General features: G+C 42.7%; 1 protein-coding gene across 1 annotated transcript in view; it reads left to right on the forward strand.

The window, feature by feature from the left end:
* Nucleotides 1-2663: 2663 nt before the first annotated feature.
* Nucleotides 2664-27059, forward strand: part of SNX16 (sorting nexin 16) — a 37235-nt gene continuing 12839 nt past the window's right edge. The window contains exons 1-4 of the mRNA XM_056107326.1: nt 2664-2795; nt 4617-5090; nt 13531-13617; nt 21735-21883. Coding sequence (XP_055963301.1) covers nt 4716-5090; nt 13531-13617; nt 21735-21883 — 611 coding nt within the window. The 5' untranslated portion in view covers nt 2664-2795; nt 4617-4715. The remainder of the gene's footprint in view (nt 2796-4616; nt 5091-13530; nt 13618-21734; nt 21884-27059) is intronic.

Consider the following 27059-nt stretch of genomic DNA (forward strand, 5'->3'; position numbering starts at 1 on the left):
ACCTTTGGGGGTTCACTTTCTTTTCACTCTACCCAATGCCTTTGACAGATCTTAATTAACACTGCTAATCAGTCTGTGATATCTAGTTCTCTATTTTAAGTTACTAAGAACCAATATAAATTCATAAATTAACTTCCAAATGAACCTCAGAAATCACCTAATTAGCTCAGTACTACAAATAAAACTTTGGGGAAAAAAGAGAAACCCTTTCACTTTGATCACAGTTGCTTCACTTTGTTTCATAGACTGAACTTCCATTTCACTTTTCTTTGAAACCAAAGTCCACTGGATATATATAATGTTCCAGTGCATTTTCCAATCTTATCCAAGGAAGAATAAATAAAATCTTCATTACATGTGTTAATTCATTGATTCATTCCACCTGATCCCTGGGTACTGCCAGGCTGTGAGAAAGAAGCCTCTATTTCAAGACCACATATATCAATCAGGAAGGTGAGTGCACTGGGCAACATATTTGATGCCATTGAATCTAGAAAAAAAAGTTTATAAAGAAGATGGTGAAGACATCGGGACTAAGGCTGTTGGAGAGGAAGTCTCTTAAAAATAAACCTCAGGGGATGATGGATAGCATGGACGGCTAGGGCATTTGCCTTGCACGCGGCTGACCGGGGTTTGATTTGCAGCATCCCACAGCATCCCATATGGTCCCCTGAGCACGTCAGGAGTAATTCATGAGTGCAGAGCCAGGAGTAACCCCTGTGCATCGCCGGGTGTGACCAAATAAATAAATAACATAACATAACATAAGTAAGTAAGCCTCAAACATCGAATGAGAAAAGTAGAATCCCATGCAAAAGCAATAACAAAGGCTAGAGAGATAGGTGGAACGGGGAGAACTCAAAATGGGAACTGACAGAAATGGTTGGACTTTGAGATTCATTGCATAGGATAGGCACTCAATAAATAGCTGTCTGTTTAATCAAGGGAACTAGGACTATCGAGTAAACAAAGGTCAGTTCAGAAGAGACCTAATAAATCAACTCAAATCATTTGGATTTTATTCTTGAAAACTGGGAGTTGAAAGTGTACAAGGATCTTAGAGGAAATGGGATTAAGTAAAATGGATCAGGTGTAAAAAAGAAATCGTAATTACAGAAACTCTATATAACTACCTGCCTAACTCGGGTACCAGAGAAAATACTGTCAGAACAGTGATTTCTAATATGTTATCTCAGCCTGAACACAGAAATAAAAACTTACAAGACAATGTGATTATGGCCTCCCTTCATGTACCAAATGAGATAAACAAAGAAGGGGGTTTCCTTGAATCAACCTGTGGAAATCAGGACGGTATTACTGATGGGATAACACTTCAGATGGAATTGAGAAATGAATAAGGGCGCATTTCTCTATCCACAGCTTTACCCCAACACTCCCTTCACTCAGGCATGTTCTCACTGCCCAGTTCTCCCACACTCTATTATGTCTTTCTCAAGTTTCCTTTTTTATTTACTTTACCTTGTGTGTCCAAGCTCACTCCTTTATTTGTCTAACCCTTAACGACCCAATGCAAGCCTTCCTCATACACAAAATCCATGAAGACTTCTCGGGTATCAAATCTTGACTATTTAGTACCAGTAAAGACTTTGTTGAAAGCTAAAAAAAAGATATTTTGGGGACGGAGAGGTAGTACAGTGGGTAGGGCACTTGTGCTGTATGCAGTCGCCCAAGATTCCATCCCCAGCACCTCATATGGTTCCCAGACTCTCGCCAGGAGTAATTCCTTAGTGCAGAGCCAGGGGTAAGCCCTAGAGAAATGCCCAGGAATAAAAAAAACACAAATGTTTAGTTCACACCTGAGTACAGAAGTGCTCCGGAAAGGGCATGAGGGTTAAAAGCTTACTGGTATGAGAATCAAGGATTCACTGGATTATGCGATTTCAAGCAAAGCACTCTGCTTTATTCACTAGTCTTAAGGACTCTGATGTATTCAAGAGTCTTAGTTCCAAAGTAGAAGCTTACAGCGCGGCGGCTTTGAGTTCTGAGCGAAGTTGACCGTGGTTTTTGAGAAGGAATTTGATATATATTTTCAGAAGGATTTCTACACGCCTTCAATTTTTTTCCTTAGCAAATACGAGCCTAACATCCCTAAAGAACAGTAGCAGTCATGAAGACTTATCTTCTTTGTAGCATCATAAATTCAAAAAAATTTTTAAAAACCTATCTTGGATTTAGGAAAGTGCATTCATTACGGGTTCTTTGGAATACGGCTGGATGGCAATCGGGGTTTTCACTACTCTGGTTACTTTAGGAGCAGGTCACTTATGGTTCTTTTCTCTCACAATCGACTGTGCAAAGCAAAGCCCCTCGCAGCACTGCTAATTCTGGAGAGCAACCTACTCCCTAACCCAACGCAGCGAGGTGGGTGCGGACTACAAATCCCATGATGCAAAGCAGCGCCGGCCATGGGCGGGCTGGAGGGACTCCTCCAAAGTGTGCCCTCCTGATCGCCTGTCGGGAAAACCCGTCACCAGAGGCCTTTATTTACCAAGACTTCACACAGCAATGGAACTGGGGCAGATCAAGTCTGGTTCTTACTCGAAATGGGCCGCCCGGGAGCCCCGGCCCCTTTTAAGGTCCGCCTCCGGGTGGGCGTGGCCTTGACGTCACTTCCTGCGCGGCGGCGGGCCTGGCCCCTCCTCCGAGCGCGCGGGACCCGGGCCCCGGCTACCCGGGCTGGGGCGAGCGAGTCGGGGCGGGGAGTTCCCGTTTGGGGGGGCGGGGGCCGAGGTTTCCGGGGGCGCCTCCCGGTGCTGAGGCTGGAGACCGGACAGGTAGGGGGACGCGGGTTCGCGCACGCGGGGCGATCGCCGGGAAGCGTGCTGTCCCGGGTGGGCTGCGGCGGGGGCCGGGGGTTTGGGGGCGGAGGAGAGGGGTCCCTGGGGTCGTGACACCTGCTTCTCCTCGGGCCGGCGGGGCGCGGGGTGGGTGCCGCGGGGGTCTCGGGACCCGCGGGCTGCACGGCCAGCCCCGCCCTGCTGGGGGGGGTCCCCAGTGCGAGGAGATCCCCAAACCCGGCGTCCCGAGGGTCCTGCGGCGCCGCAGGGGGCACCCCGGGGTCCCCTTCACCTGCCCCAGGTTGCGCAGGGTGGGACCGAGCCCTGCGGGGAGCATCGCGACGCCGGGGGGGGGGGGCCCGGGACGACGCCCCGGAGTGTTGGGGGCGCCCCTCCCCCGTCGTCTCTGCACGTGGGGAGCTGGGGGGGCTCCCCCACCAGCCCCTGGGGTGACCTGGAGTGGGGACAATGGCCATGGGCAAGGCGATCCCCGCGACCTTGAGAAGCTGGAGGTGTCAGACCCGGGCTCCTCTGCTGTCCATGGCAGGATGCACCCTGGGACCCGGGGCTCAGCCGCCCCGGGGGAGCTTGGATTGGGGAGGCGTCGGGGTAGGTGTCCCGGGCCACGTGCTGGGCTCCTAGTCGCAGGCCAGCTGCCTGCCAAGAGGTGGCCACGCGTGGCCCACCGCCCCCCGGGCCCAGAAGCCGCCTCCGCTTGGCTGGATTGGCAGTTCTATGTGAAGGCATTTGGTCCATGTGCCGTTGGGGGTTGGTCATTTCGCTCCTTGCTGGCAAAAGCCCTTCCTTTGCACTCTGAAATTATTCGCATGCTAAGCCAAATGCTAGTCTTTGAAGGTTAGAGATGATTAAGTGTGAATTCCAAAGATTGAAGTTCTCAGGGTTTGGTTTTTTGTGGTGGTTTTTTGTTTTTTGCTTGTTTTTTTTTTTTTTGGCAGAGTTAATGATCAGGAAAACTGAATAATGTTTAAACTTTGCATTACTTCTTGGAGAGAGACATTCATGGATTTTTTTTTTTTATAGAATTTTAACCGGTTGTTTTGTTTTTCTTATTTCGGAAAAACCTTGACCCTTGGCTTAACAGTTTAGTAGAGCAGTCTCTGTTGTCCTGAATCATTCTGGAGAGTTTCACTAATTGAATCGTAAAGACAGTGTGAATAGATTTGCACCTTCCCCTGTGACTTCTTTGTACAGTGTGCAGTCTAGACCAGATCGTAATCGGGGACTGAAACTTCAGGGAGACGCCACTCTTTCGTATAGAGGAAATCCAGTTAAGATGAACGTTGCAGAAATCCATCAGGGGGATATTAAGTGGGAAAAATAACGTATGAGATGAAGAGTTAAAGGAATAAATGTGGGGACCTGGAGGAATGTCATTTAGCTGTAGAGCACTTACTTGCCTTGCCTATGTGAGTTCCTGGATTTAAGAAAGAGAAAGGAAGCGAGAAAAGTTAGTTCTGCTGTCTTTACCTTGCAAATGAGAATTCTTGAAAATAATGTTTTGTAATTACCTGTTTAGATCATGTTTCATTACAAATAATAAACCAGTGTGGGGGGGCGGGGTCCCCGAGAGATCATACAGAGGTTAAGATGCTTGCGTTGTACACAGTGGACCCTGGTTGAATCCCAGGCACCTCATATAGTCCTCTGAGCACGGAACCAGGAGTAAGTGCTGAGCACCTCCTGGTGTGGCCCAAACTCTCCACTCCCTCCATCAAAGTAAATGGGTGCAAAAGTTTGGTTTTCTTTTGATTACTGCTCCATACGAGAGGCTAATCTTCAGTGTGTTCTCATTTTTAGATAGTAAAGTCCCATGAAGAAAATAATGGATTGCATACAAGTTCTTCTCTGAGTGTTTGGACCGCCAGTGTTCTGGTTTGCTGCGCAGGCCGGAGGAAGATGGCAACACCTTATGTCCCTGTCCCCATGCCCATAGGCAACTCTGCGTCCAGTTTTACAACCAACAGAAACCAAAGAAGTTCTTCTTTTGGGAGCATCTCAACAAGCTCAACCTCTTCCAAAGGCCAGTTGGAGGACTCGACTATGAGTAATTTCAGACAGACAAGTGTCCCTTATCAGATGGATACGACAGCATCCGCCTCTAGCAGTCCCCTCATTAGGACTAAGTTCACAGGTACAAATTCTTCCATTGAATATTCTGCTAGACCAAAAGAAAATGAAGAACAAACTCCCGAACCGGTGAATTGGGAAAATAGACCTTCCACACCTACGATACTGGGTTACGAAGTGATGGAAGAAAGAGCTAAATTTACTGTAAGTATAGACTTCTGCCCTACTCTGGTAGAAAAAGATTGACTGCCGTATATTCTAAATTGGTGTTAAAATTATTATTATCAGCCTGTATGTATAAATGTATCCAGGGAGAGGCCCCAACAGCTCTTCCCCTCGCTACCTGGGTTCTGGGGCCTCCCAGACCACTAGCCCAGTCGGGGTGGCCCGGGCCACGGGGCAGACGGTGGACAAAACGAGGGCCAAGCCAGTTGATTGATCAGATGCTGTTTATTCCATTCTCCCCACGCGCCTGCCCCAGCCTCTCTGAGCCTCCCATCCTAGTTTCACACTGTTCCTCATTCCCGTCTCCTCCTGTTTCTCCCGCTCATCTCTCTGTGCTCCACCTCGAAGCCTGGGCTCTCTCTCTCTCCACGTGCCTGCTCCTGTATTCTTCCACATCCTTCTCCCTCGGTCCCCCTTGCTAGTCTCTCACTCTCCATCATGCTGCCCTGCTCTTTCTCTCACCTCTCCCTTCTCACGGACTCTTCCTTCCTAGCTCCTTATTCCTCCATCCCCGCTCTCTGGATTCAGCTTCTCTTCCCTAGTCTCCCCACCCCTACTTGGCTCTCCCACTTTTGCCCTCTGGGACCATGTTACACCCAGTCTGGTAGCCAAATCAATGTGAGAAAGCCCTTACTGAGGGCCCACCGAGTTCAAAGGAAACACCACTTAGAGGCAAACCAAAGCCTTTACTGACCACCTTGGGCAGTTATGGTGGTTTTCTCCTTTCCCTAGTCCAAAAACTCAGTCAACATCTTAAACTAGTTATTTTTGTCTGGACACACTGAGAGATAACATTGAGGCTTGTAGGGCAGCTCTTCTGGGAACATCTTGCCACAGACTCAGACTGTAGTGCTCAGGTCAGATTAATCTTTCCTAACCCTAGCAGGGTCTGAATCTAGTTACTGCTTTTTGGATCATGTCAACATTTGTCCATGACCAAGCTCTTAACTTATAGTTAAGCTTTATGGCACTTTGGCCAGGCCCATCTCGATGCCAGGGTAGCACATAGCTTACCGCTTGCCCTGGTTCCGTCCTGTCCCTCAGCATCACCCTGCTTTTGTGGGCACTAGGAAGGAAAGGCAGCTGAGGCTTAAGTGAGAGAACAGATGCCCAGGAGGAAAATATCACTGAGAGTCACAGTACAAAAGCAAAGCATAGTCTTCTTATATCCATGCAAAAGGACAGTTGCTCAGCATAAACTATGCAAAGGACTTTGGGAGAAGAGAAAAACAATATTTACAAGTCAGCAGAGCACAAAGAAAGAAGTTACAAATAAACACAGAGGAATGGGAGTACTGTGATGTGAGCAACCCAATAAACCGAAACTAGCTGAGGCTATGCAGGAAGGACAAAACAGTGTTATCCTACACCTGTACTTTAAATTTCTTGAACGTAAAATGCAAATGGTTTTTACACCCCCAAATTCAGTTCTGTAAATTGACACCACTGAAACTAACACAGGGATGAAGAAACAGCATTACTGCCTTCCTAAGTCTCACCTTCATGCTATCTACCAGTTAAAACCTAGTAAATAATTTGATATTAATTTTGCCCATTTCTCCCCTCCACTCCCTCCCACCCGCTTTTTGGGTCACACCTGGCTCTGCACTCAGGAGTTACTCCTGGCGGTGCTCAGGGGACCATATGGGATGCTGGGAATCGAACCCGGGTTGGCCGCGTGCAAGGCAAACGCCCTACCCGCTGTGCTGTCTCTCCAGCCCGAATTTTGCCCATTTCTGTACTTTAGATGAAATTATGGAGCCTTTTATACTCTTTTAGTGGTGGTGTCTTTTATGGAGCGTCATGTTTCCAAGATTCATTCTTGATCTGGAATATAATTGTAGACAACTGATTTTTTTTTTATTGCTGATAGTATTCCTTTGTGGGCTGGAGCAATAGCACAGCAGGAAGGGTGTTTGCTTAGCACACGGCCTGCCAGGCCGACCCAGGTTCGATTCCTCTGCCCCTCTCAGAGAGCCCGGCAAGCTACCGAGAGTATCTCGCCTGCACGGCAAAGCCTGGCAAGCTACCCATGACGTATTCGATATGCCAAACACAGTAACAACAAAGTCTCCAATGGAGACGTTACTGGGCCCGCTCGAGCAAATCAATGAACAACAGGAGGACAGTGACAGTGATTCCTTTGCATGACTAGACCACAATTTGCCTGCCTGTTGTACCATTGAAGAACAGTTGGATCAATTCCAGTTTGGGGCTACAAATAACTATGTTGTGAAGGATTTCGTTTCAGTCACTCAGAAAGTATATATGTGCATTTCTACTTGGTGTCTACAGGGAATGGGATTATTATACGCAGGCCTTCACCCTGCGTTAGAGATTTCTGATGAGCAGTGTGCCAGCTCTAAGCAGTGTGTGAGGATTCCAGTCACTCCATCTCCCCAGTGCATGGTTGTTTTTACAGTTTGTCCTTTTATCTAGTCCAATGGGTAGGGTGATGTTGTGGTTTGAACTGGCAACTGCAGAAACTCACAGCCTTATTTTGTGGGGGAAGGGTAAATAAATTTTATAAGTTGAAGGTCTTTTCCCCCCAAATCCTTATAGTTCATAAATCCCTCCCTTTGCTGCTTTTCGTTGCAGTGACCAGTGGGTCACTCACTGGACTATGGTGTTCGCACGTTGGGTTGTGCTGGCCACAGCCAGCACACCTAGTTGCAGTACACGCTCATCATGGGTTGCACTCTTTAGCTGTGGTGCTCAGGGTGTTCTCCAGGTGTGGTGCTCCTGGCACTGGAGCTCACAGAACTCAGCAGAGCCAACTGGGCCTTGTGTCATGTATGTGATGACATCAGAAATTAAATGGAAGACTATTTTTGTCCATATTCTCTTTGCAAGAGTATCTATTCAAGACCTTCCTTTGTTCATTTTTCCTTTGCAAAGTCTTTTCCACTTTGTAATCTTCTTTGCATTATGGGAATAAGTACTTTTTGTTTGTTTGTTTGTTTTTGGGTCACACCCAGCGATGCTCAAGGGTTACTCCTGGCTCTGCACTCAGGAATTACTCCTGGCCAATTACTCCTGGTCGTGCTCGGGGAACCATATGGGATGCTGGGAATCGAACCTGGGTTGGGCCGCATGCAAGGCAAATGCCCTACCTGCTGTGCTATTGCTCCAGCCCCAATAAGTACTTCTTTAGAACCAGTATTAGCACTGTTATTTCTTACTCTGATCTGCCCTTCTGCTTCCTGAATGGTTTTATTTCATAAACAAAAGTTTGGTTATAATATGGCCCAGTTTCTAAATTTTTCTTTCATACTTAGAACATAAAAAAACTTAGTCTTATATTCTCTTCTTAAAGAAATTTATTAGAGCTGGAGTGGTAGAACAGCGGGTAGGGCACTGCCCGCACATGTGGAATGACCCAGGTTCAATCCCCAGCATGGTTCCCTGAGCACTGCCAGATGTGGCCACAAAACAAAATATAATAATAATAGTAAATAAAATTATATATAAAATTAGTACACTAGCACACGACAGGGGCGAATGGAGACATTACTGGCACCTGCTCAAGCAAATCGATGCGTAACGGGATGTCAAGTGATCAAGTAAAAATTAAAAGTTTCAAAAGAAAAATAAAAGCTTTATTATTGGACCTCACACTTAGATCTGTAAATTGTCTGGAACTGATTTTTATGTCCAGGGTGTAAGGTCAGAATCGAGACACTTTTTTCCGTTCTCCCCATATAGGACCAGTTCATTAATCGATTAGGTTTTATGAGAAAGACTATACTATTCTCCTTTGCATTTGCACTATTCCCGGTATCATAATGCAGGCGACCATGAAGGTCTCAATCTGGTTTATGTCCATTTTTTCCTCATTGACCACTCCCACACTGTCTTACTAAAAAATTGTAGGTTGTCTTGGTACATAATTCTTCAGATTCTCTAGCTTTGTTGTTGTTGCTCAGCAGTTTTTTTTTATTTAATTATTCTTGGCCCTTTGTATTGAGATTATGTTATAATCTGTTATAATTATGTTATGAGATTTGTATGGAGATACCAGAGGTTCCCAAGTTTATTTTGCCTTCCATACCCTTTTCAAGAGGGGGGGAAAAAATCACTCCATTTCCCCTGTTGGAAATCTATCTTCTTTAAATGAACATACAGAAAACACCCCTCAGTGGGGCTGGAGTGATGGTACAGCGGGTAAGACATTTGCTTTGCATGCCAACTACACCAACTACCCACTTTTGATCCTAGGCATCCCATGTGTTCCCCCCAAGAGCCAGCAAGAGTAATTCCTGAGTATCACCAGGTGTGGCACAAAAAAACAAAGCAAAACAAAAAAGCACTCCCAATTGTATACCCTCAGCTCAGTCACCCCCCCCCCAACATCATTCCAGTGGCCCCCAGAGTGATACCACCCACTTTCAGAAGACCACTGTAGACTAATCAAGTACTGAAATCTTTACCATAGTGAGTCTGAACCTATGCATCTAATTCATTCGCTTAAAATTGTTTATCTTTTAATAATGTTCTGTAGTTTTCAGTACAGAGATCTTACATCTTTTAACTAGATTTATTTCTCCATGTGGTTATCCTTCTGGTATTTTTAAATCTTTATGATTTTCCCCTTTGGTCACTGTTAGTTCATATATTTTGTCCTTGTGTATCAGTGTGTATATACTATAGCAACCTAAATCCATTTATAACTTGAAATATTTCTTTCTTTTGGACTTTCTTAAAGTAAAGTTTTTGTATTTACTTCAACATTTTATGCCGTAAATTTGTGAAATGATGGAGGGAATCTCTGGGGGGGGGGGGGGGGGAATTGCTTGAGATACTAGGTTCTGCTCCAGGTAATTATGGTCCAGCAGCTCAGGTGAATGAAAGAATTAAAGAATGAAAGAAAAAAGAGTAAACCTTCTTAAACGTAGTATTTCACATGACAGTGTCACAATGAGAGAAAAATGAGACTCTAAAATTGTAGTTTAATTCCCTGGCCTTACAGAAATTCTGTGTAGTTCTGAAAGAGAGTGAAACCATAAGAATATCTGGAGAGATACTTTCCAGACAGATGAAACACCCGCAAAGACCTTATGAATGACAGCAGCATCAGAGTGACTTGGAGACTGAGTAACTAGTGAAGTCCAAGGGTTAAGTCGGGCGCATAGATTGCTGTAAAGAATTTAGATTGTACTCTGCACTAGATGGGAATCTTCTAAAACATTTTAAGAAGAAAAGTTTATCCTGACCCTTGACAGTGTCGAGAGTAATGCTTGTTGGACAAGAATATACAGAGATGACAGGTTCTTGCAGTATTCCCCAGAGACTTGTGATGGCCTTGTGGATTAGGATGACAACTAAGGCACATGAGTAAGGTACATGAAGAAATAAAATTCTGGATCTGTTTTGAGGACAATACAGTGGAAGTTGGTTGTGAGGGAATGAAATGAAAGGGGGCTTCCAGATTTAGGGGCCTAATAAACAAGGAGAATAAGAAGATTGATATTCGGTGAGATTTGGGTAAGATCAGGGTTTTCAGACATAGCAGTCAAGATACTTACTAGACATCACCCTGCCGGTCACCAGGACAGTCCAGGAGGGCAAGCGCATGCCTTGCTTGGGACCATGCGGCTGGCCGTGGTCCCATTCCCTGCATGTGTGTGTCCCCCAGCACTGACAGGAGTCAAGACTGACTGCAGAACCAGGAGTAGCCCCTGAGTAGCCGTGGCCCAGACACACACCCATTCAAAAACAAACAACAAAAAAAGAATCTAGCTAGCGGAGATGTTAGGTGTCAGTGGGCGCATGCTTGTGCCTGTGTGTGTTGCCCACGGGGATGGGGGTATCTGTGCACCTTTTAGGGAGGTTCAAGCTCAGATAGAAGCCTGGGAGTCTTAGCATTATAATAAAGATATTCCCTCACCTTGTTTTATGTATTTTTTTGAGTTGATGTCTTAATTGGAAGAAGTATTAGGCTTGGGTGGTGAGATCTCAGAATCAAATTGTGGAAAAGTGATTAAAATCAAGTGCCTAGACTGGAGACCTTAATAGGAATGGGAAAGGGACTCAGGATGAGCTTCTTGTGTTGAAAATGTTTTGCTGCCTGCTCTCAGTACCAACCACGCACATCGATTTCACGGTCACTGTCACGGTCCTCCCGTTATTCATCGATTTGCTCGAGCGGGCCCAGTAATGTCTCCATCTTGAGACTTGTTGTTACTGTGTTTGGCATATGGAATATGTCACAGGTAGCTTGCCAGACTTTGCCATGCGGGCGAGATACTCTCAGTAGCTTGCTGGGCTCTCCGAGAGGGGCGGAGGAATCGAACTCTGCTCAGCCAGGCCTGCTGCGCGCAAGGCAAACGCCCTGCCGCTGTGCTATAAAATTCAGAACTTGTGTACTTCGGATTTGTGAGCCTTTATTATTTTTATTAGTATTTTATTAGTATTTTTATTATTCAGTGTGTCTTATGCATATGTTATCATTTACTTGGCAATATTAATAAAACGAGTCCATAAAAAGTAAGTAAGAGTAGATACTAAGTTTCAAAAAGAGCACAGACAATTAAGTGCTGTTAGGAGTGTTTAGTAATGTGCCTACTGTTTTCATTGAAAGCAGAATTTCAACAAATAAAGCTTTCTAGAGAAAGCCGAAATACAAAATTCTATACTTCATCTTTTCTAGAGAAACAGGAATATCTAGTATGATTTAATTACAAAGGAGGGGCATTCTTTTAAAAAACAGGAAAGTTAAAATACAGATTATATGTAGATAAAACCAGAGTGATTTTTATCATGCATCAGTTATTATTCAGACTCAAAAGACTGAAGTTTGACTAATCCCTTTTGTTTGAATTGGTGATTCTTGGCAAGTAAATATTTCCTTTGTGTCTCTTTTGGGACTGCTTTGGATCAGGACTTTGTGGACACTCAAAGAGTATCCATATTATCATCCTTCCCTTTGTATGTTACAAAGATAAATCTCTTGTTTTTCACTTTCAAACAACCTCACTTTTGTCCCTCTTAAAGACTTAAAGAGCAGTCCATAAGGGAGACAATAAGAGTGATCTGGTTTGTAAACAGTAGGTTTTTTGTAGATGCTGGAGATGTTTGCATTTTTAATTTTTAGTAGCCAAGTCAAAAATCGGCTAAAACAAACAGGTACAGTTATATGAGTAAGAAAAAAAATTTTTTTTTTTTTTTTTTTGCTTTTTGCTTTTTGCGTCATACTCAGCGATGCTCAGGAGTTACTCCTGGCTCATGCACTCAGGAATTACTCCTGGCGATGCTCAGGGGATCATATGGGATGCTGGGAATTGAACCCACGTAGGCCACGTGCAAGGCAAACGCCCTACCCTACCCGCTGTGCTATCTCTCCAGCCCCGAGTAAAAAAAATTTTTTTAAAGATCCTGCATTTTTATTTTTTAATTTTTATTAGTGAAACACCATGAGGTACAGTTGGAGGGATAGGTATTTGATCATTGTATAATTGAAATCCAAGCACAAAAATTTGTAAGTCTACAACTGAGTAAAATTTTTAACTTAAGGTATTCCAAAAAGATTTCCTTGTGTGATCAGTAAAACAATTTTAATCAAGTACTTTTAGCCGTTGTATATTGTCTCTAAAGTCTGTGTGTGTTTCGTACTCACAGCACACCTTAATATGGGCTAACCATATTTGAAGTGTTCAGGCACCTTCAATATAGCTAGAGGGGAACTCTAGAACTATAGTTTCTACTGTGCACTACGAAGATGCTCTCTTCAAAGGGACTTTCACTAATTTAATGTACTTCGTATGCACTGTACATTTAGCTTGGCCTGAAATACCATACTGAAGCTGTCAAATATTTCACCGACTCTGTTCTAAGTTGTACTTCCTCATAATTAGTTCTAAAATTATTTTTTAATGGAACCAAGTTTTTTCTTCTTATATACTTTCAAACTATATTTATATAATATACTTTATAATATCGTATTGCTTCAAGTTTTTCTATTCAATAGCCAAAGATAATTGTAATTATAAATAAATAAATGTACACGGACATTTTTTTAGTTTGTATTTCAGCTTTGAAAATCTTAACAGATTATTTGGAAACTTCCATAATCGTTGATTCTGAAAATTCTCTTATGAAACAGGACAATAGTGACTATCTAATATCTTTGAAAATCATAATTCATTTTTTTATCAGTCTTAAAATATGCTGGCTTATATTTTGGAAGCTTCCGAGTAAATTTATTAGTGTGTACAGAAAAAAAAATTGTCTCAGTTTTGTCATATGCATATTTCTTAAGAAGAAGGTAATGCTTTTGGTACCTACATTGTCTGTTTTTATGTTAGGTTGTCAAAATGATCTCTAATATTGTTTTATGTGATAATGACTATAATCTGGTTTGTGAAGTGCAAGTTTTTAAACTGGTTTACTTGTATTTGTAAATATTTTTCTCCTTGTGTAGGTATATAAAATACTCGTAAGGAGAACACCCGAAGAAAGCTGGGTAGTTTTCAGGAGGTACACGGACTTCTCTAGACTTAATGACAAAGTAAGTGAGTCAGTCACTTAAAAGTAACTTTCACCTTTGATGTGCATTTGCTCTTTTTGGAAAATAAGTCGCTCTTTTTATTTATTTCTGTTCTGTTTTATTAGAATCGTGGGGACTCCTCACCCCAAGCAGTGTCTCGGGTTCCCTCCCCCTAAGGCACGCCAGGGTCTTATGGGCATCCTGCATGTTCTCTGTCATTTAAGCCTCATCCCCAGCCCCGTGATAATTATGTTCGGTATAAAATATGGAAATCTTAAGATCGTTAACAGGAATGATGAGATATGATTGTGTGAATTTGAAAGAGATGCATAAAATTACAGGACTGAAAGAGAAGGAACAGAAAGTATTTTCAGCAAACTGTGTTAGTGGGCTATTGCTACACAACCAAGTGCCACAAACTTTGCGACTTCCAACGCACCTGTTTATTAATAATAATAATAATAATGTCCTCCGGTTGTTCATTGATTTTGCTCGAGTGGGCTCAATAACGCCTCCATTGTGAGACTTGTTGCTACTGTGTTTGGCATATCAGATACTTCACGGGTAGCTTGCCAGGCTTTGCCATGCAGGCGAGGTACTCTCAGTAGCTTGCCAGGCTCTCCGAGAGGGGCGAAGGAATCGAACCCAGCTCAGCTGGGCTGGCTGTGCACAAGGAAAACTCCCTACCGCTGTGCTATCGCTCCGGCCCACCTGTTTATTACCTAGTATTTTGTGCATTCTCAGCTGGATTTGCCACCGCGTGTCACACAAGGTCAAAATCAAAGCTGTTGGTTCTCCTGGACTCTTGAGTCTGGACCCTGTGGGGAAGAACCTGCTTCCAGGCCCACTTGGACTGCAGGCAGACTTCAGATTCTTGCAGTTGCAGGGCCAAGGTTCCCATTTCCTTACTGGCTGTCAGCCAGCAATTGTCTCCCAGCTGGCTGAGTCCTTGCATATGGTCCCAGCGTCTTCAAAGGCAGTGACAGCGAGCCAGGTCATTTCTGCATTTTGTTTTGTATCCCTCAGACTTTCTAGACTTTCTTCTCCGCCACAGGGCAGGAAAAACTGCTCCTGAAAGTTTTATTTTTAACTGCTTCTGAAAGGTGATAAGATTAAGCTCACCCAGATAATCTTCCTGTCTTAAGGTCAGCTGTTAGAAACCTAATTATATTTGCAAGAATTCCATTTGCTATCTAGCAACTCAATCACAAAGTTCATACCCGGAGCAAAGGTAATGAATTTTTGTAGAATTTCCCAGGGAGGATAATAAAATTTTAAGTATTTAAGACCTTTAAAATAAATTTCAAAAAGTAAACCTGAAAGTAGAGGATACAGCCGATATAAGTACTGTAACCCACAGAATACAAATTGCCAGTAGGTTTGCAAATCGTTCAAACCATACCTCCAGGAAAATAAAATTAGAAACTTTTCTCTGTTGAGTTGACTTACTTAAACGTTATTGCCCTCCATTGAAATTCTGAGGCTTCCTAGAGAACACCTCAAGCTGTGTTTTAGTTTGACCCAATCAGATTTGGGAGCTTTATCTGACATCAGTCTTCGCTGATGTAAGGGAAAAATGTGAAGGGAATCTCATTTTTCCTTGGTTTAAATTGACATACTCTAATAAAAGTATTTGATGGTGGGAAGTCCCATCTGCATGACTTCACAACTCCCTAACTGCTGGGACATTTCTGCTATTCTGAAAACATCCGAAACTAGTTTGCGTGAAAGGTAAAATGCTAAAAGTTAAACAGGAACTGTTTTATCCTTTACTGAAGGGTATGTAAAATCGATAGAGATATGATCCTGACTTTAATGAGTTTATATTATCCGCTTACTTTAGTTGCTAGTGAGAAAAGAAAAGGCCTGTTGATGCTATGAAATTCTTTAGCATTGTTAACATTGGTTAAAAAAAAAAAATTTGTAATCTGTGATGTAATCTGAATTCAGTTCCCCTAAAAGAGTCATCTCACATCTGACAAGATTGATAGGTAGACTGCAGGATGAGTATTTGGTAGAAATACACTATTGAAAAGTAGGTTTTTCTCTGTGATCTACTTACAGATCCAAAGAAACGGGTCAAAATTAAACATTGTTTTGGGCTAAAATAATTGTTCTCAGTTGGTCCCAGGCATAACGTATAGGAACAGATCACTAGCATTATTTGTTTACTGTGATGAGAAAGCCAAGAGCTATGTGAAAATCCGACCTGGGTTCAACTGGACATTGGTCTTTACAGTAAAATCATTTTAATGGTATTCCTTAAGAAATCTGTGTCATGGGTCACTGTCCTAAACTGCTCAAGTGACTTTTTAAGTAGATTCTGATGCTCTTCCAGGTTTTTTGTTTTGTTTTGTTTTTCCTAAAAGTAGTTTAGATAACGTGAGTATAGTTGTGTTACCGTTCTCGGTTTTGGTGCCGTTTTTCCTCCCTGTGTGTATTTCACTTGTGCTGCTCCACTGTGCTTCCTCCAGAGTGCGGCCCCTTCGCCACCATCCCAAGGTCCAGTCAGTCATCCTCCTCTGCTATTTCTGGGGGCATTTTTCCTCTCCTCTCTTGTATTGGATTTCATTTTCTTCTTCGTTGAATTTCACTTTCTGTCCAGGAGGATGATTTCTTGAGGCTGATCCGTGAAAGGTTTTTTTCAAATGTCACCTGTCTAAAATTATTCCCATCCTTGATTGAAATTTGGCTCAAGCACAGAATTCTGGACTGGAAAGAAAATTGGGTTTTTTTGTTTGTTTTAGAATTTTTAAGTCATCAAGCTATAATCTTTTTTTTTTTTTTTGTAGTTCTCTGAAATGATCTCTACACAATCAGTCTAAAATTTACCTGTGTGTGGAGGGGAGGGGGGGACAGAAAGATAGTACAGCCAGTATGGTACTTGCCTTGCTTATGACTAAGCAAAGTTAATCCATTGCTTCCCATATGTTCCCCTGAGTGCAGAGCCAGGAATAACCCCTGAGCATCTCCAGGTGTGGCCCAAAAAACAAAAATAATGATAGCATCATCATCATCATCATAAGTTCACCTTTTGTATAGGTTTGTTTCCTTCTATTATGTTGTACACTTAATCAGCACATTTCATTTTTTAAGTCCTTTGTTCAGGGAAATATTTTTGAGCTGCTTTCTTGATCATTCTTTCTGTGTTCTCGGTTCTTTTTCTAACTTCTCACCAAACAAACGCATTTTAAGATCTTGTCGGAGTGGGAGGTTGGTATTCAGGTTCAGCACTGTCATTGCCAGTCTGGTTAGTAGCATCTCGGCATCCCGTGTCCCGCACCACACCCACTGTCCACAGGCAGCCAGCGTCACCCTGCTAGTGTCTCAATGACCTTTCCCTCCCCCTCCCACCCAACCCTCTTGGCAGTCTCATTTCTGTGGGCCTACTCTCAGGGGTTATTACTATTGGCCATTTTTAAATCGCTTACTCTATTCCTTTATTTTCCACCTGTCACTGTCACTGTCGTCCCTTTGTTCATCGATTTGCTCGAGCGGGCCCAGTAACGTCTCTGTTGTGACACTTGTTACTGTGTTTGGCATATTGAATACATCACGGGTAGCTTGCCAGACTTTGCCATGCGGGCCCGTTACTCTCGGTAGCTTGCTGGGCTTTTCCACCTATTTCTTAAAAATCCTATGTATTTATCCCTTCACTGAGCATAGTGCCCTGTGATTTCCTCTCTATCACAGTACATTGCAAGGTTTTATGTAATCGACCTTTGAGACTAGTTCCTCACCGTGAATGTGATTTGTTAGGTTTTCCGTGACCGTCTTCTCCATTCACTGAACGGCCCCCTTTCTTGATGCCCCACTCTTATATCTTGAAGTAGTATTTTTTTAATCCACTAACTATCAAAATCGTTTTATTTGTGTTTTTGCGTATTTCCCTTTTCTTATCTTGCTGTTGCCTTTGTCTTCTTTATTTCTGTTCTTCCATGGTAAAGAGCCTCCCGTGGGTGGAAATTCTTGGCTGAGGCTTCTGTTGACTTCCTTACCTTTTAGTTTGGGGCAGAGGAGTGCCTCACCCAGCAGTGCTCAGGGCTTCACTCTGCTCAGAGAATGCTCCTAGCAGGGCCAGGGAGACCATCTGGGATGGCAGAGATTGAACTTGTTGTGTTGGCACATGGGCTGGAGTGATAGCACAGCGGTAGGGCGTTTGCCTTGCGAGCAGCAGGCCCGGCCGAGCCAGGTTCGATTCCTCCACCCCTCTCAGAGAGCCTGGCAAGCTACCGAGAGTATCTCGCCCACACGGCAAAGCCTGGCAAGCTACCCAGGATGTATTTGATATGCCAAACACAGTAACAACAAGTCTCACAATGGAGACAGTACTGGGCCCGGTCGAGCAAATCGATGAACAACAGGACAGTGCTATAGTACTACAGTGTTGACCACATGCAAAACAGACGTCCTACACACAGTGTCTCTCACTCCAGGTCTCCTCGTCTTGGTGGCGGCCACATTTGGCGGTGCTCAGAACTTAGTCCAACTCCATGCTCACGGATCATTTATTCAGTGCTGGGAGTTGCACCCAGTCACCCCCTGTGCTGTCTCCTGCCCCTTCCCATAGCTTTCCTGAAAAGCAACCAGAGAGGACTGTTTTGGGCGACCTTCTGATGATGACATCTGTATGCATTTTCTCTTGTACTCATTAAACTCTTTGGAGAGCATTTTTCTGAGCCCCTGCCTGATAACGCCGGTTTCTGAGCAATTTGAGGTTTCTGCCATGTAAACTCGGTATTGATTTTCATGTGCTTGAGCATTTTCTCGCTTTTCTCTAAGTCAGTCGTCACTCTACATTTTTCGTTTCCAAAATGTCATTTCATTTTTCTTCCCCTCACTGCAGTGGAGCTTCATAAAAAAGTAAAATGATATGCGTGTGCTCAGTTATCCATCCTAACCCCCCCCCAAAAAAACATGTACATTCCTTTTTTCAAGTTTTTTTATAGAAATACAGTTATTTTAAGATGTCATTGTCCCAGAAATTGCATTGATTTAATGAAATATAAAAATTAGCATTTATTAATGTTTCAAGCTCCTGTACTATTCTCCAAATTGTCATTTTTTTGTTGTTGTTGTTCAAAAGTAATTGAGAAAACATCCAGAAGGTAAAGGCTTAGTGGGAATTCAGTGCAGGACAATGCATTCTTCTGAGGATAATTTTTTTAATGGTAGGGGGAAAAAATGCCAATCATACATTTGAACGCCATTAAAATATTAAGAGATTTAAGGCTACCGTATGCTTGTCTTGCATGCAGACATCCACGGTTCTGTCTCTATCACTTTATGATTCCCTTGAGCACTTTCAGGAGTGAGCCCTGAGCACAGGACCAACTTAGCTCTTGAGCACTGCAAAATATGGCCTGAACCACATTATCCCCCGCCCTAAACGCCCGCAAAAAATGACCTTTTACAGGCAAAATGCATTTTAAGTTTTTGTAGGCTACTGCTATTTTATTTTTATTCCAAACACATATATAAAACTCTCAAAACAAAAATGTCTGGTCACATCTTGATATCTCAAATCAGAGTTTTCAGTTGTCCAAATACTTTATAATTTTTGTCTTTTATTGTTTAAATGGACCGGAGCGATAGCACAGTGGGTTTAGGTATTTGCCTTGCACGCGGACGACCCGGGTTATATTCCTCCGCCCCTCCCAGAGAAGCCAGCAAGCCACCAAGAGTATCTCGCTGGCCCGGCAAAGCCTGGCAAGCTCCCCGTGACGTATTCGATATGCCGAAAACCGTAACATCAAGTCTCACAATGGAGACGTTACTGGTGCCCGCTCAAGCAAATCGATGAACAACAGGACAGTGCTACAGTGCAGTGCTACTGAACATTTAGCCTGTGAATTTTTTCCTTTGTTTCTGTGTGATACATTATAGCACAGCGGCTAGGGCGTCTGCCTTGCACGCAGCCAACATGGCCGACCCGAGTTCGATTCCTCCGCCCCTCTCGGAGAGCCTGGCAAGCTACCGAGAGTATTCGATATGCCAGACACAGTAACAACAAAGTCTCCAATGGAGACATTACTGGGCCCGCTCGAGCAAATCGATGATCAACGGGAGGGCCTTTACCGTTACCTTTACATTATATTTAAGTGCAGAAATATGATTTTGTTCCTGCATCTATTGAACATAAATGATTGAGTGCTCATTTGTTTTTGTTTTTGTTTTTTAATTGAATCACCATGAGACACAGTTACAAAGCTTTCATGTTTGAGTTTCAGTCATAAAATGATCAAATACCCATCCCTCCACCAGTAAACATTCTCTACCACCAATGTTCCCAGTTTCCCCCTCCCATCTCAACTCTCCCCCTGCCTCTATGGCAGACCATTTCCCTCTTATTCTCTCTCTACTTTGGGACATTATGGTTTGCAATACAGATACTGAGAGGGTATCACATTTGGTCCTTCATCTATTTTCAGCACACATCTCCCATCCCGAACAATCCCTTCAACTATCGTTGACTTACTGATCCCTTCTCTGTTCCAGCTGCCTTCTCCCCCAGCTCATGAGACAGCCTTCCAACTATGGAGCAATAAACCTGGCCTTTGTGTCTACTGTCCTTGGGTGTCAGTCTCATATTATGTGATTTTATATTCCACAAATGAGTACAGCCAGTATGTCTGTCCCTCCCTTTCTGATTTATTTCATTTAACATGATACTCTCCATGACCGTCCCCTTATAAGCAAATCTCATGACTTCATCTTTCCTAACAGCTGCATAGTATTCCATTGTGTAGATGTACCAAGGTTTCATTAAACAGTTGTCTGTTCTTGGGCCCTCAGGTTGTTTCCAGATTTTGGGATGATTGACTACTTGTAATATAGCAGGTGTTATGCTAGTTATTGGAGATGCAACTGTAAACAGCCTTCTAATTTAGAAGATTGGGAAAAAAATCTTCCATCAAAGGGTTTTATAAGTCTTACCTTGCATGTAGTCTACATTGGTTTGATCCCCAACACTGCATCAGATCCCCTGAGCCCCACCAGGACTGTGCTCTGAGCACCACAGGGATGTTTCCCCAAAAAGAACATGAAATTTTGACAAAATATGCAAAATAGGCCATAAACCAAAATGAAAAAACTAAAACGGTAAGCTTCTAGGGGGGAAAAATCACAGAATAATTTCAATTTTGGATGAGCAGACTTTTTTTTAGTTATTTTCTTAAAAATCAGAACCAGAGAAGGAAGAAGATGGATGAATTAAATTGAGTCCAAAGCTTATGTGTTTTGGGTTTTTTTTGTTTGTTTGTTTGTTTGTTTGTTTTTGCTTTTTGGGCCACATCCAGCGATGCACAGGGCTTACTCCTGGCTCTGCACTCAGGAATTACTCCTGGTGGTGCTCGGAGGACCATATGGGATGCTGGGAATCGAACCCAGGTCGGCTGCATGCAAGGCCTACCCGCTGTGCTATCACTCCTGCCCCCCCTTATACTTTTTTAAGGCTATTAAAATGACAAATCAGGCCATTGTCTGGAAAAAAACACTGTTTTATACACACAGATGTATTTCAGAAAGGTTTTTTTTATCTAGATCTCTTACAATATACTAGTAAAGACAACACAATTTCTTTAACTGAGAAAGTCAAAATATTTTAATAGATAAGTTACTGTAGAATATATGCAGATCCAAATAACATATAAGAAAATATTCATCCTTATTCATCAACAAAAAAAGTATATATATTTTGGGGGGGAGGGAGGGCTGAGGGGAGCCACACCCAGTGGTTCCTCTCTGTTTAAGGCTCACTCCTGGTGGGTTCCAGGAGGCCACATGTTCTCGGGTATATGCAAGACAAGCGCTTAGTTCCTTCCCGGACCTTTTGTTATCTCTCAGGCCTCAGAAATGCTTATGATTGAAATCTCAATGAACTGATATCACATAGCCAATGAGAACAGCTAGCATTGGAAATAGCTTGCCAAGTTTATTGGCAAGGATATGGAGCAGCTATAACTCTATAACTACTGTACTGCAAAATCACTAGAAATCAAAGAAATAAGGTGTTAAAAAAAAAACCTTAGCTGAATCAGATTTGAACTTAACGTTATTTCATAAGTAATTTCTCATAGTCAGCCGTCTATATTTTGTTGCTGATGTAATTAAGTTGAAACTTGTGTTTTGTTTTTCAGTTAAAAGATATGTTTCCGGGCTTCCGATTAGCGCTTCCACCAAAACGCTGGTTTAAAGATAATTACAATGCCGACTTTTTAGAAGATAGACAATTAGGATTACAAGCGTTTCTTCAAAATTTAATAGCTCATAAGGACATTGCTAACTGGTATGTAACAAATTGAATTAAGAGACTATGAATGCATTTTAACAACTGATTTAAACTAAAGAATAAAAGGCCTTGGCTATTCTATCATAAAAATACAGGGTTCAGGTATATTATTTATTTGTCCTCTAAAGAGGGTAGTATTTTTTTGCCTCTTAAAAAAAAAATGAGGGCTTTACTTGGCATTTTGGTTTTTATTAATGCTTGTTAGAAATCAGTAAGATTTGCTCTTCTCATGTCATATAGTCATACATTTTACGGAGTGCAGTGAAAAAAAAACTTGGATTTGAAATAAGCTATGTCACAATAAGACGATAGATACCCATTGTCTTCTTTGGGATAATTTGCAGCACTTTTTAAAGAAATTAGGCTTTCTTTTGAACAAAGTAAAGGATATTTGAAATGCCATTTGGTATTACACAGGAACTCAGAGAAGCAAAAGATTCATGCTATTGGTGGTGGCCAAGCAGTACTGAGGTGGGATTTGAGTCACTTACCTAGTGTGGGGGCAAGTACACACCTGGCAGTGTCCGAGGGTCCATGTGAGGTGCTAGCATTTGAACCGGGCTCACGGCTGCATCGTCAGGCTAAGCAAGTGCGTTAACCTTTGTATTAGTTCTTTAGCTCCAAGTGGGATTTTGGAGCATTGAGAACTAGACTCAAACTATGGGTTCAAAGAAGTTATTATCGGAGCCGGAGTGATAGCACAGCGGGTAGGGCATTTGCCTTGCATGCGGCCAACCTGGGTTCGATCCCCGGCATCCCATGTGTTTCCCCGAGCTCTACTGGGAGTAATTCCTGAGTGCAGAGCCAGGAGTAACCTCGAACGAGCATCTCCGGGTATGACCCAAAAAAACAAAAGAAGAAGAAGAAGAAGAAGTTATTATCCCAAGTGATAAGAGACAATCTAAAAATTCTAAATTTGCCATACGGACACTTCGGAATTGATGATCAGGTTGGCATGATATTTTTCCTACATTTTTTATTATTATTTTTTTTTTCATCTCACACTTCTATTCCTTCTTCGAAGTAAATGCCTAATTATCAAAGTATCACAGACTGAATTTTAGCAGTTATTATGCCATCACTGTAAATACTGCTTTTGTACTACTGTTCTGTATTTTAAATATTTCTGCAGTCTACCTTAAAAATAGTTTTGGCTCATAAGGTAATTCACCAAACAAAAGCTATTTTTGGTTCCAAAAATGTAGGCGTAGAGTGAAATAACAGTTCTTTTATTTTTATAATCCAGAAGGAAAAACAAAGTCCTAGCCCTCCGAAGGATAAAACAGAGCTCTTCTATCAAAACATAGAGCTTTTTAAAAAATCTCTAACTTAAGATGTCACTTTGGAATATGTCTGTTAGTTGAGAAGTTGCTGTCTTTATTTGGCCAAATAATCATATTAACTTTCATATAATTTTTTCACTTTCCTTTTGACTGTCCTCATCACCTCTGACACAGTTCTTTCTTAATTTCATGTTAGCTAAGAGCCTGCCATTATACAAATGACATCTTTTCCTATTGCAGTATTTCCAGCTGTAACAAAGTAGAAAGGGAGGACAGTAAGAACTGAAAGGATATTATGATGTTATTTGCGTGTTTTAAGAGAGTATTAGTTTCTGGTGCATTTGAAAGTACAAAGTAAGAAGAATCTTCTATAATAAAAGTCTTATTTTAGATAAGTACTTACATTTAACTCTGCATTAAAGTTTTGCATTTACCTGAAAGTGCTTTAGTTCTTATCCTTAATTGAGAGAAACAGAATAGGATGAAGATGCACCCCCAGAAATACAGTGGATAAAGTTAGATCTTTCTCAGTGGAGGAGCAGGGAGAGAGCTTTTGACTTTAAGGGCGTTAGAGGAAGATTATTTGAGATCACTAGATTTTAAAGAAAAAGTGATCATTCTGCCAGCAGAGAGAAGGAAGGAAATTTCCAGATGAGAGAGAATGCAATTTCAAGATGCCAGCACAATAAAAGCATACCAAGAACAGCATGTGACTTAATTTGCTCATGTGAAAATATATATAACAATGGAAAGTGGGGGGATTGTCTTATATCACAGAATCTGTTCTAGTTAACATATGCTGTGATTGCTTTATGCTTTTGTGGGCTACTCTGAAATTGTTATGTCATTGAATAATAGCAAATGTTTTAATATTTATTTTCTCTTCTCTGGGGGGGGACCCACCCAACAGTGCTCTGAGGCCACTGTGTGCTCAAGGAAGGGCTGCTCTTGGAGGTTGGGATGGGGAGCTTTGGGGTGCCGGGTGATAGGGCTGGCCACATGCAAGGTAGTTGCCTGACCCTGTGCCATCCTCCCAGCCCTTTTAAATTTATTTTCAAAAATACTTACATATGTATCTTGATTTACCCACATTTTCCCTCTTTATAAAAAACAGGGGTTAAAATTATGAATTTTTGCATCATGTTGCTATGCCTCTGCCCTTTTTTTTAATGACTTTTGTGATATTTGAAGCACCATGGTTTCCCATACTGTTCACGATCACGACCATCCTGTTGTTCGTCAATTGCCTCGAGCAGGCCCCAGTAACGTCTCCTTCATCCTACCCCTGAGAATTTTTTAAAAAGTGCCATATTCAAGGGTCTTTCAGGATTAGGAGAATGAGACCCATCATTGTTACTGGTATTTGGCCTATTGGGTACACCACGGGGAGTTTTTCAGGCTCTACTGTGTGGGCAGGTTACAATCGGTAGCCTGCCAGTTTGTCAAAAGTAAGAATGAGATAAAAAGATGGGAGCTGGGTTTTATAGTCTCTGGGTACACGGTGCCAGGGGGCCAGTTGGTGGGTGTGACCCCCGCCTACTGGAATTTAGAGGATCTGGGTGGAAGATGCTCAGCCCCGATCCGAGTAGGCTTGGAGATCTCAGCCCCGGGACCCGCATGCCTTTGTTCCCCTGCCGATACCTTCATGCGTGCGGAGAGTGGTCTCAGCATGGTGGTGGCTGGTTCTGGAGGTCTTTGGCCACCGGAGCCCTGGTCGGGGCGGGGAGGGAAACTCAACCTGCTCCCCTCCAAGGGGCCCCATACTGTTATTGATCATTTTTCTTGGGTGCCACCTGCAGCCCACACACTCCACCAGTGTGACCTCTTCCTCCCACCATTGTCCCTGGATCCCTGGATTCCCTCAAAGCCTCTAACCCTGCTACATATGCCACATATGGGTATGACTTGTTTTTGGTTTTTAAATTCAGGGTGGATATGGATTAACAACTCATGGGATTTCTTTCTTTCTTTCTTTTTTTTTTTTTTTTTGAAGGGCTCACTCCTGGCTCTGCGCTCAGGAATTACTCCTGGCGGTGCCTGGGGGATCATATGGGATGGCAAGGATTGAACCCAGGTCAATGGAGGCTTGCTAGGCAAACGTCCTCCCCGCAAATGCCCTCCCTGCTGGACTACCAGCCCGGCCCCATAGGATAGTTTTTTGTTGTTTGTGTCTGAAATGTAGTTTGCATGAGGAAACAATAGAAAGAAATGAGAATACTAATTTTTTTTTTTTATTTCAGAAGGGGGTCACAATAGCCATCTTCACTAATGGGGAGAAGGATAGTCAAGTGCCATTTGACTTTTTTGAGTGTTCATTGTAAAGCTTCTTAATGAAGGGATTTGTTGAACATAAATATTTAGTTTCTAAACAACTAAAGACAAGAAGGTTGGCTGAAAATTAAACCACGCTGATAGGAAGGCTTGTGCATCTCTTTGTAATGCAGATAGGATATTGGTTAAACGTGTCACACGTTGCTTAAAACTGGCTGTGATCAATGCTTTTAAAAAGCTCCACACAGGGGCTGGAGCGATAGCACAGCGGGTGGGGCGTTTGCCTTGCACGTGGCCAACCCAGGTTCGATTCCCAGCATCCCATATGGTCCTCCGAGCATGACCAGGAGTAACTCCTGAGTGCGGAGCTAGGAGTAACCCCTGTGCATCGCCAGGTGTGACCCAAAAAGCAAAAAAAAAAAAAAAAAGCTACACACACGCCTTTACCTTCTCTGCCTGTTTTCAAGTCTTGTTTGTTTTTGAGCTGCACTGGGTGTGCCTTCAGCTAGCTTAGGAGACATTGGTCATGTGTCGGTTGAGGCCCAGCCCAATACCTAAGTTTTTTGCAGCTGCTTCTCTGCAAGGAAATGTAGTTTTGGAGTAAAACTCCACGCTCAGGTTTGCAGAGTGGTTAGTGCGTGAGGCTTCTCCCAGAGTGAGTAAGTATGCTCCTCGCATCTGCTTCCTCTTCTTCTCCCGGTTAATTCCTATCGGCAACAGAACGGTCTTTATCCAAAATCACCCCCTCAGCAATACCTTGGTTATTTCGTTTGAGGTTAAAGCAAAACATGGTCTGTAGTTTCACAGCTGGTGCTGGGTCCCTTTAAAGTTGGATATGTTAACGTATCTCCCAGGGTATATGAAACATTGCAGAGAGAGGAGAGAGGGGTAGGGAGAGAGAGAGAAGAGAGAGGGAGAGAAACAAGAGAGAGAGACAGACTTAAATCTGGACTCAGAAGTACTTAAAATCACTGGGTCAGGGAGAGAGAGGGGAGGCACTTGCCTTGCCTGAAGTCACTCCAGGTTCAGTCTCGGGCCCCACAAGTAGCCCTGGCCCAGCTAGGCATGATCCTTAGTGTCGAACACACCCCAGTGTGGGTCAAAACGCAAAAAAAGAGTCACTGTCACTTTCTCCCCAACGTTCACAGCAACGTTATCATTTATTTAATTTCTTTTCTAAAAAGTAACATTTCATTTTAAGCATTGCTTCTCCAATTGTATACAGCTTGTTAAAATTCCGGTCATAAACCAGCGAGTCTGAAGTCAAGAGTCCGAATTTTTAATGGGTTTTTAAATGATCTTGATAAGGTGTGCGGACATCCTCTTGAATAGCAGTGTGACGTGAAGAGCCAGCACTCGTCCGGAGTGAGAAGTGAGAGTCAGGCCCTATTTAGATAAGAAAGTTCTGTATCATTTCATAATTCTCCAATATATAAAGATGGTCAGATTTTTGAGAAAATGAGTTTTACCTTACTCTTAGAGATAACAATCAGTGCAATTAAAGATGAAATTATTAAATGGAATATATTAGATTAGATTATTTTCTAAGGTCACCTCTAGTTATAAAACTCAGTAATTCTTTAGTTCTTAAGCAATAATAATTAAGTTTTTTAATCAGC

Source organism: Sorex fumeus, unplaced genomic scaffold (assembly GCF_029834395.1).
Source record: "Sorex fumeus unplaced genomic scaffold, SorFum_2.1 ptg000002l, whole genome shotgun sequence".
Lineage (NCBI taxonomy): Eukaryota > Metazoa > Chordata > Mammalia > Eulipotyphla > Soricidae > Sorex > Sorex fumeus.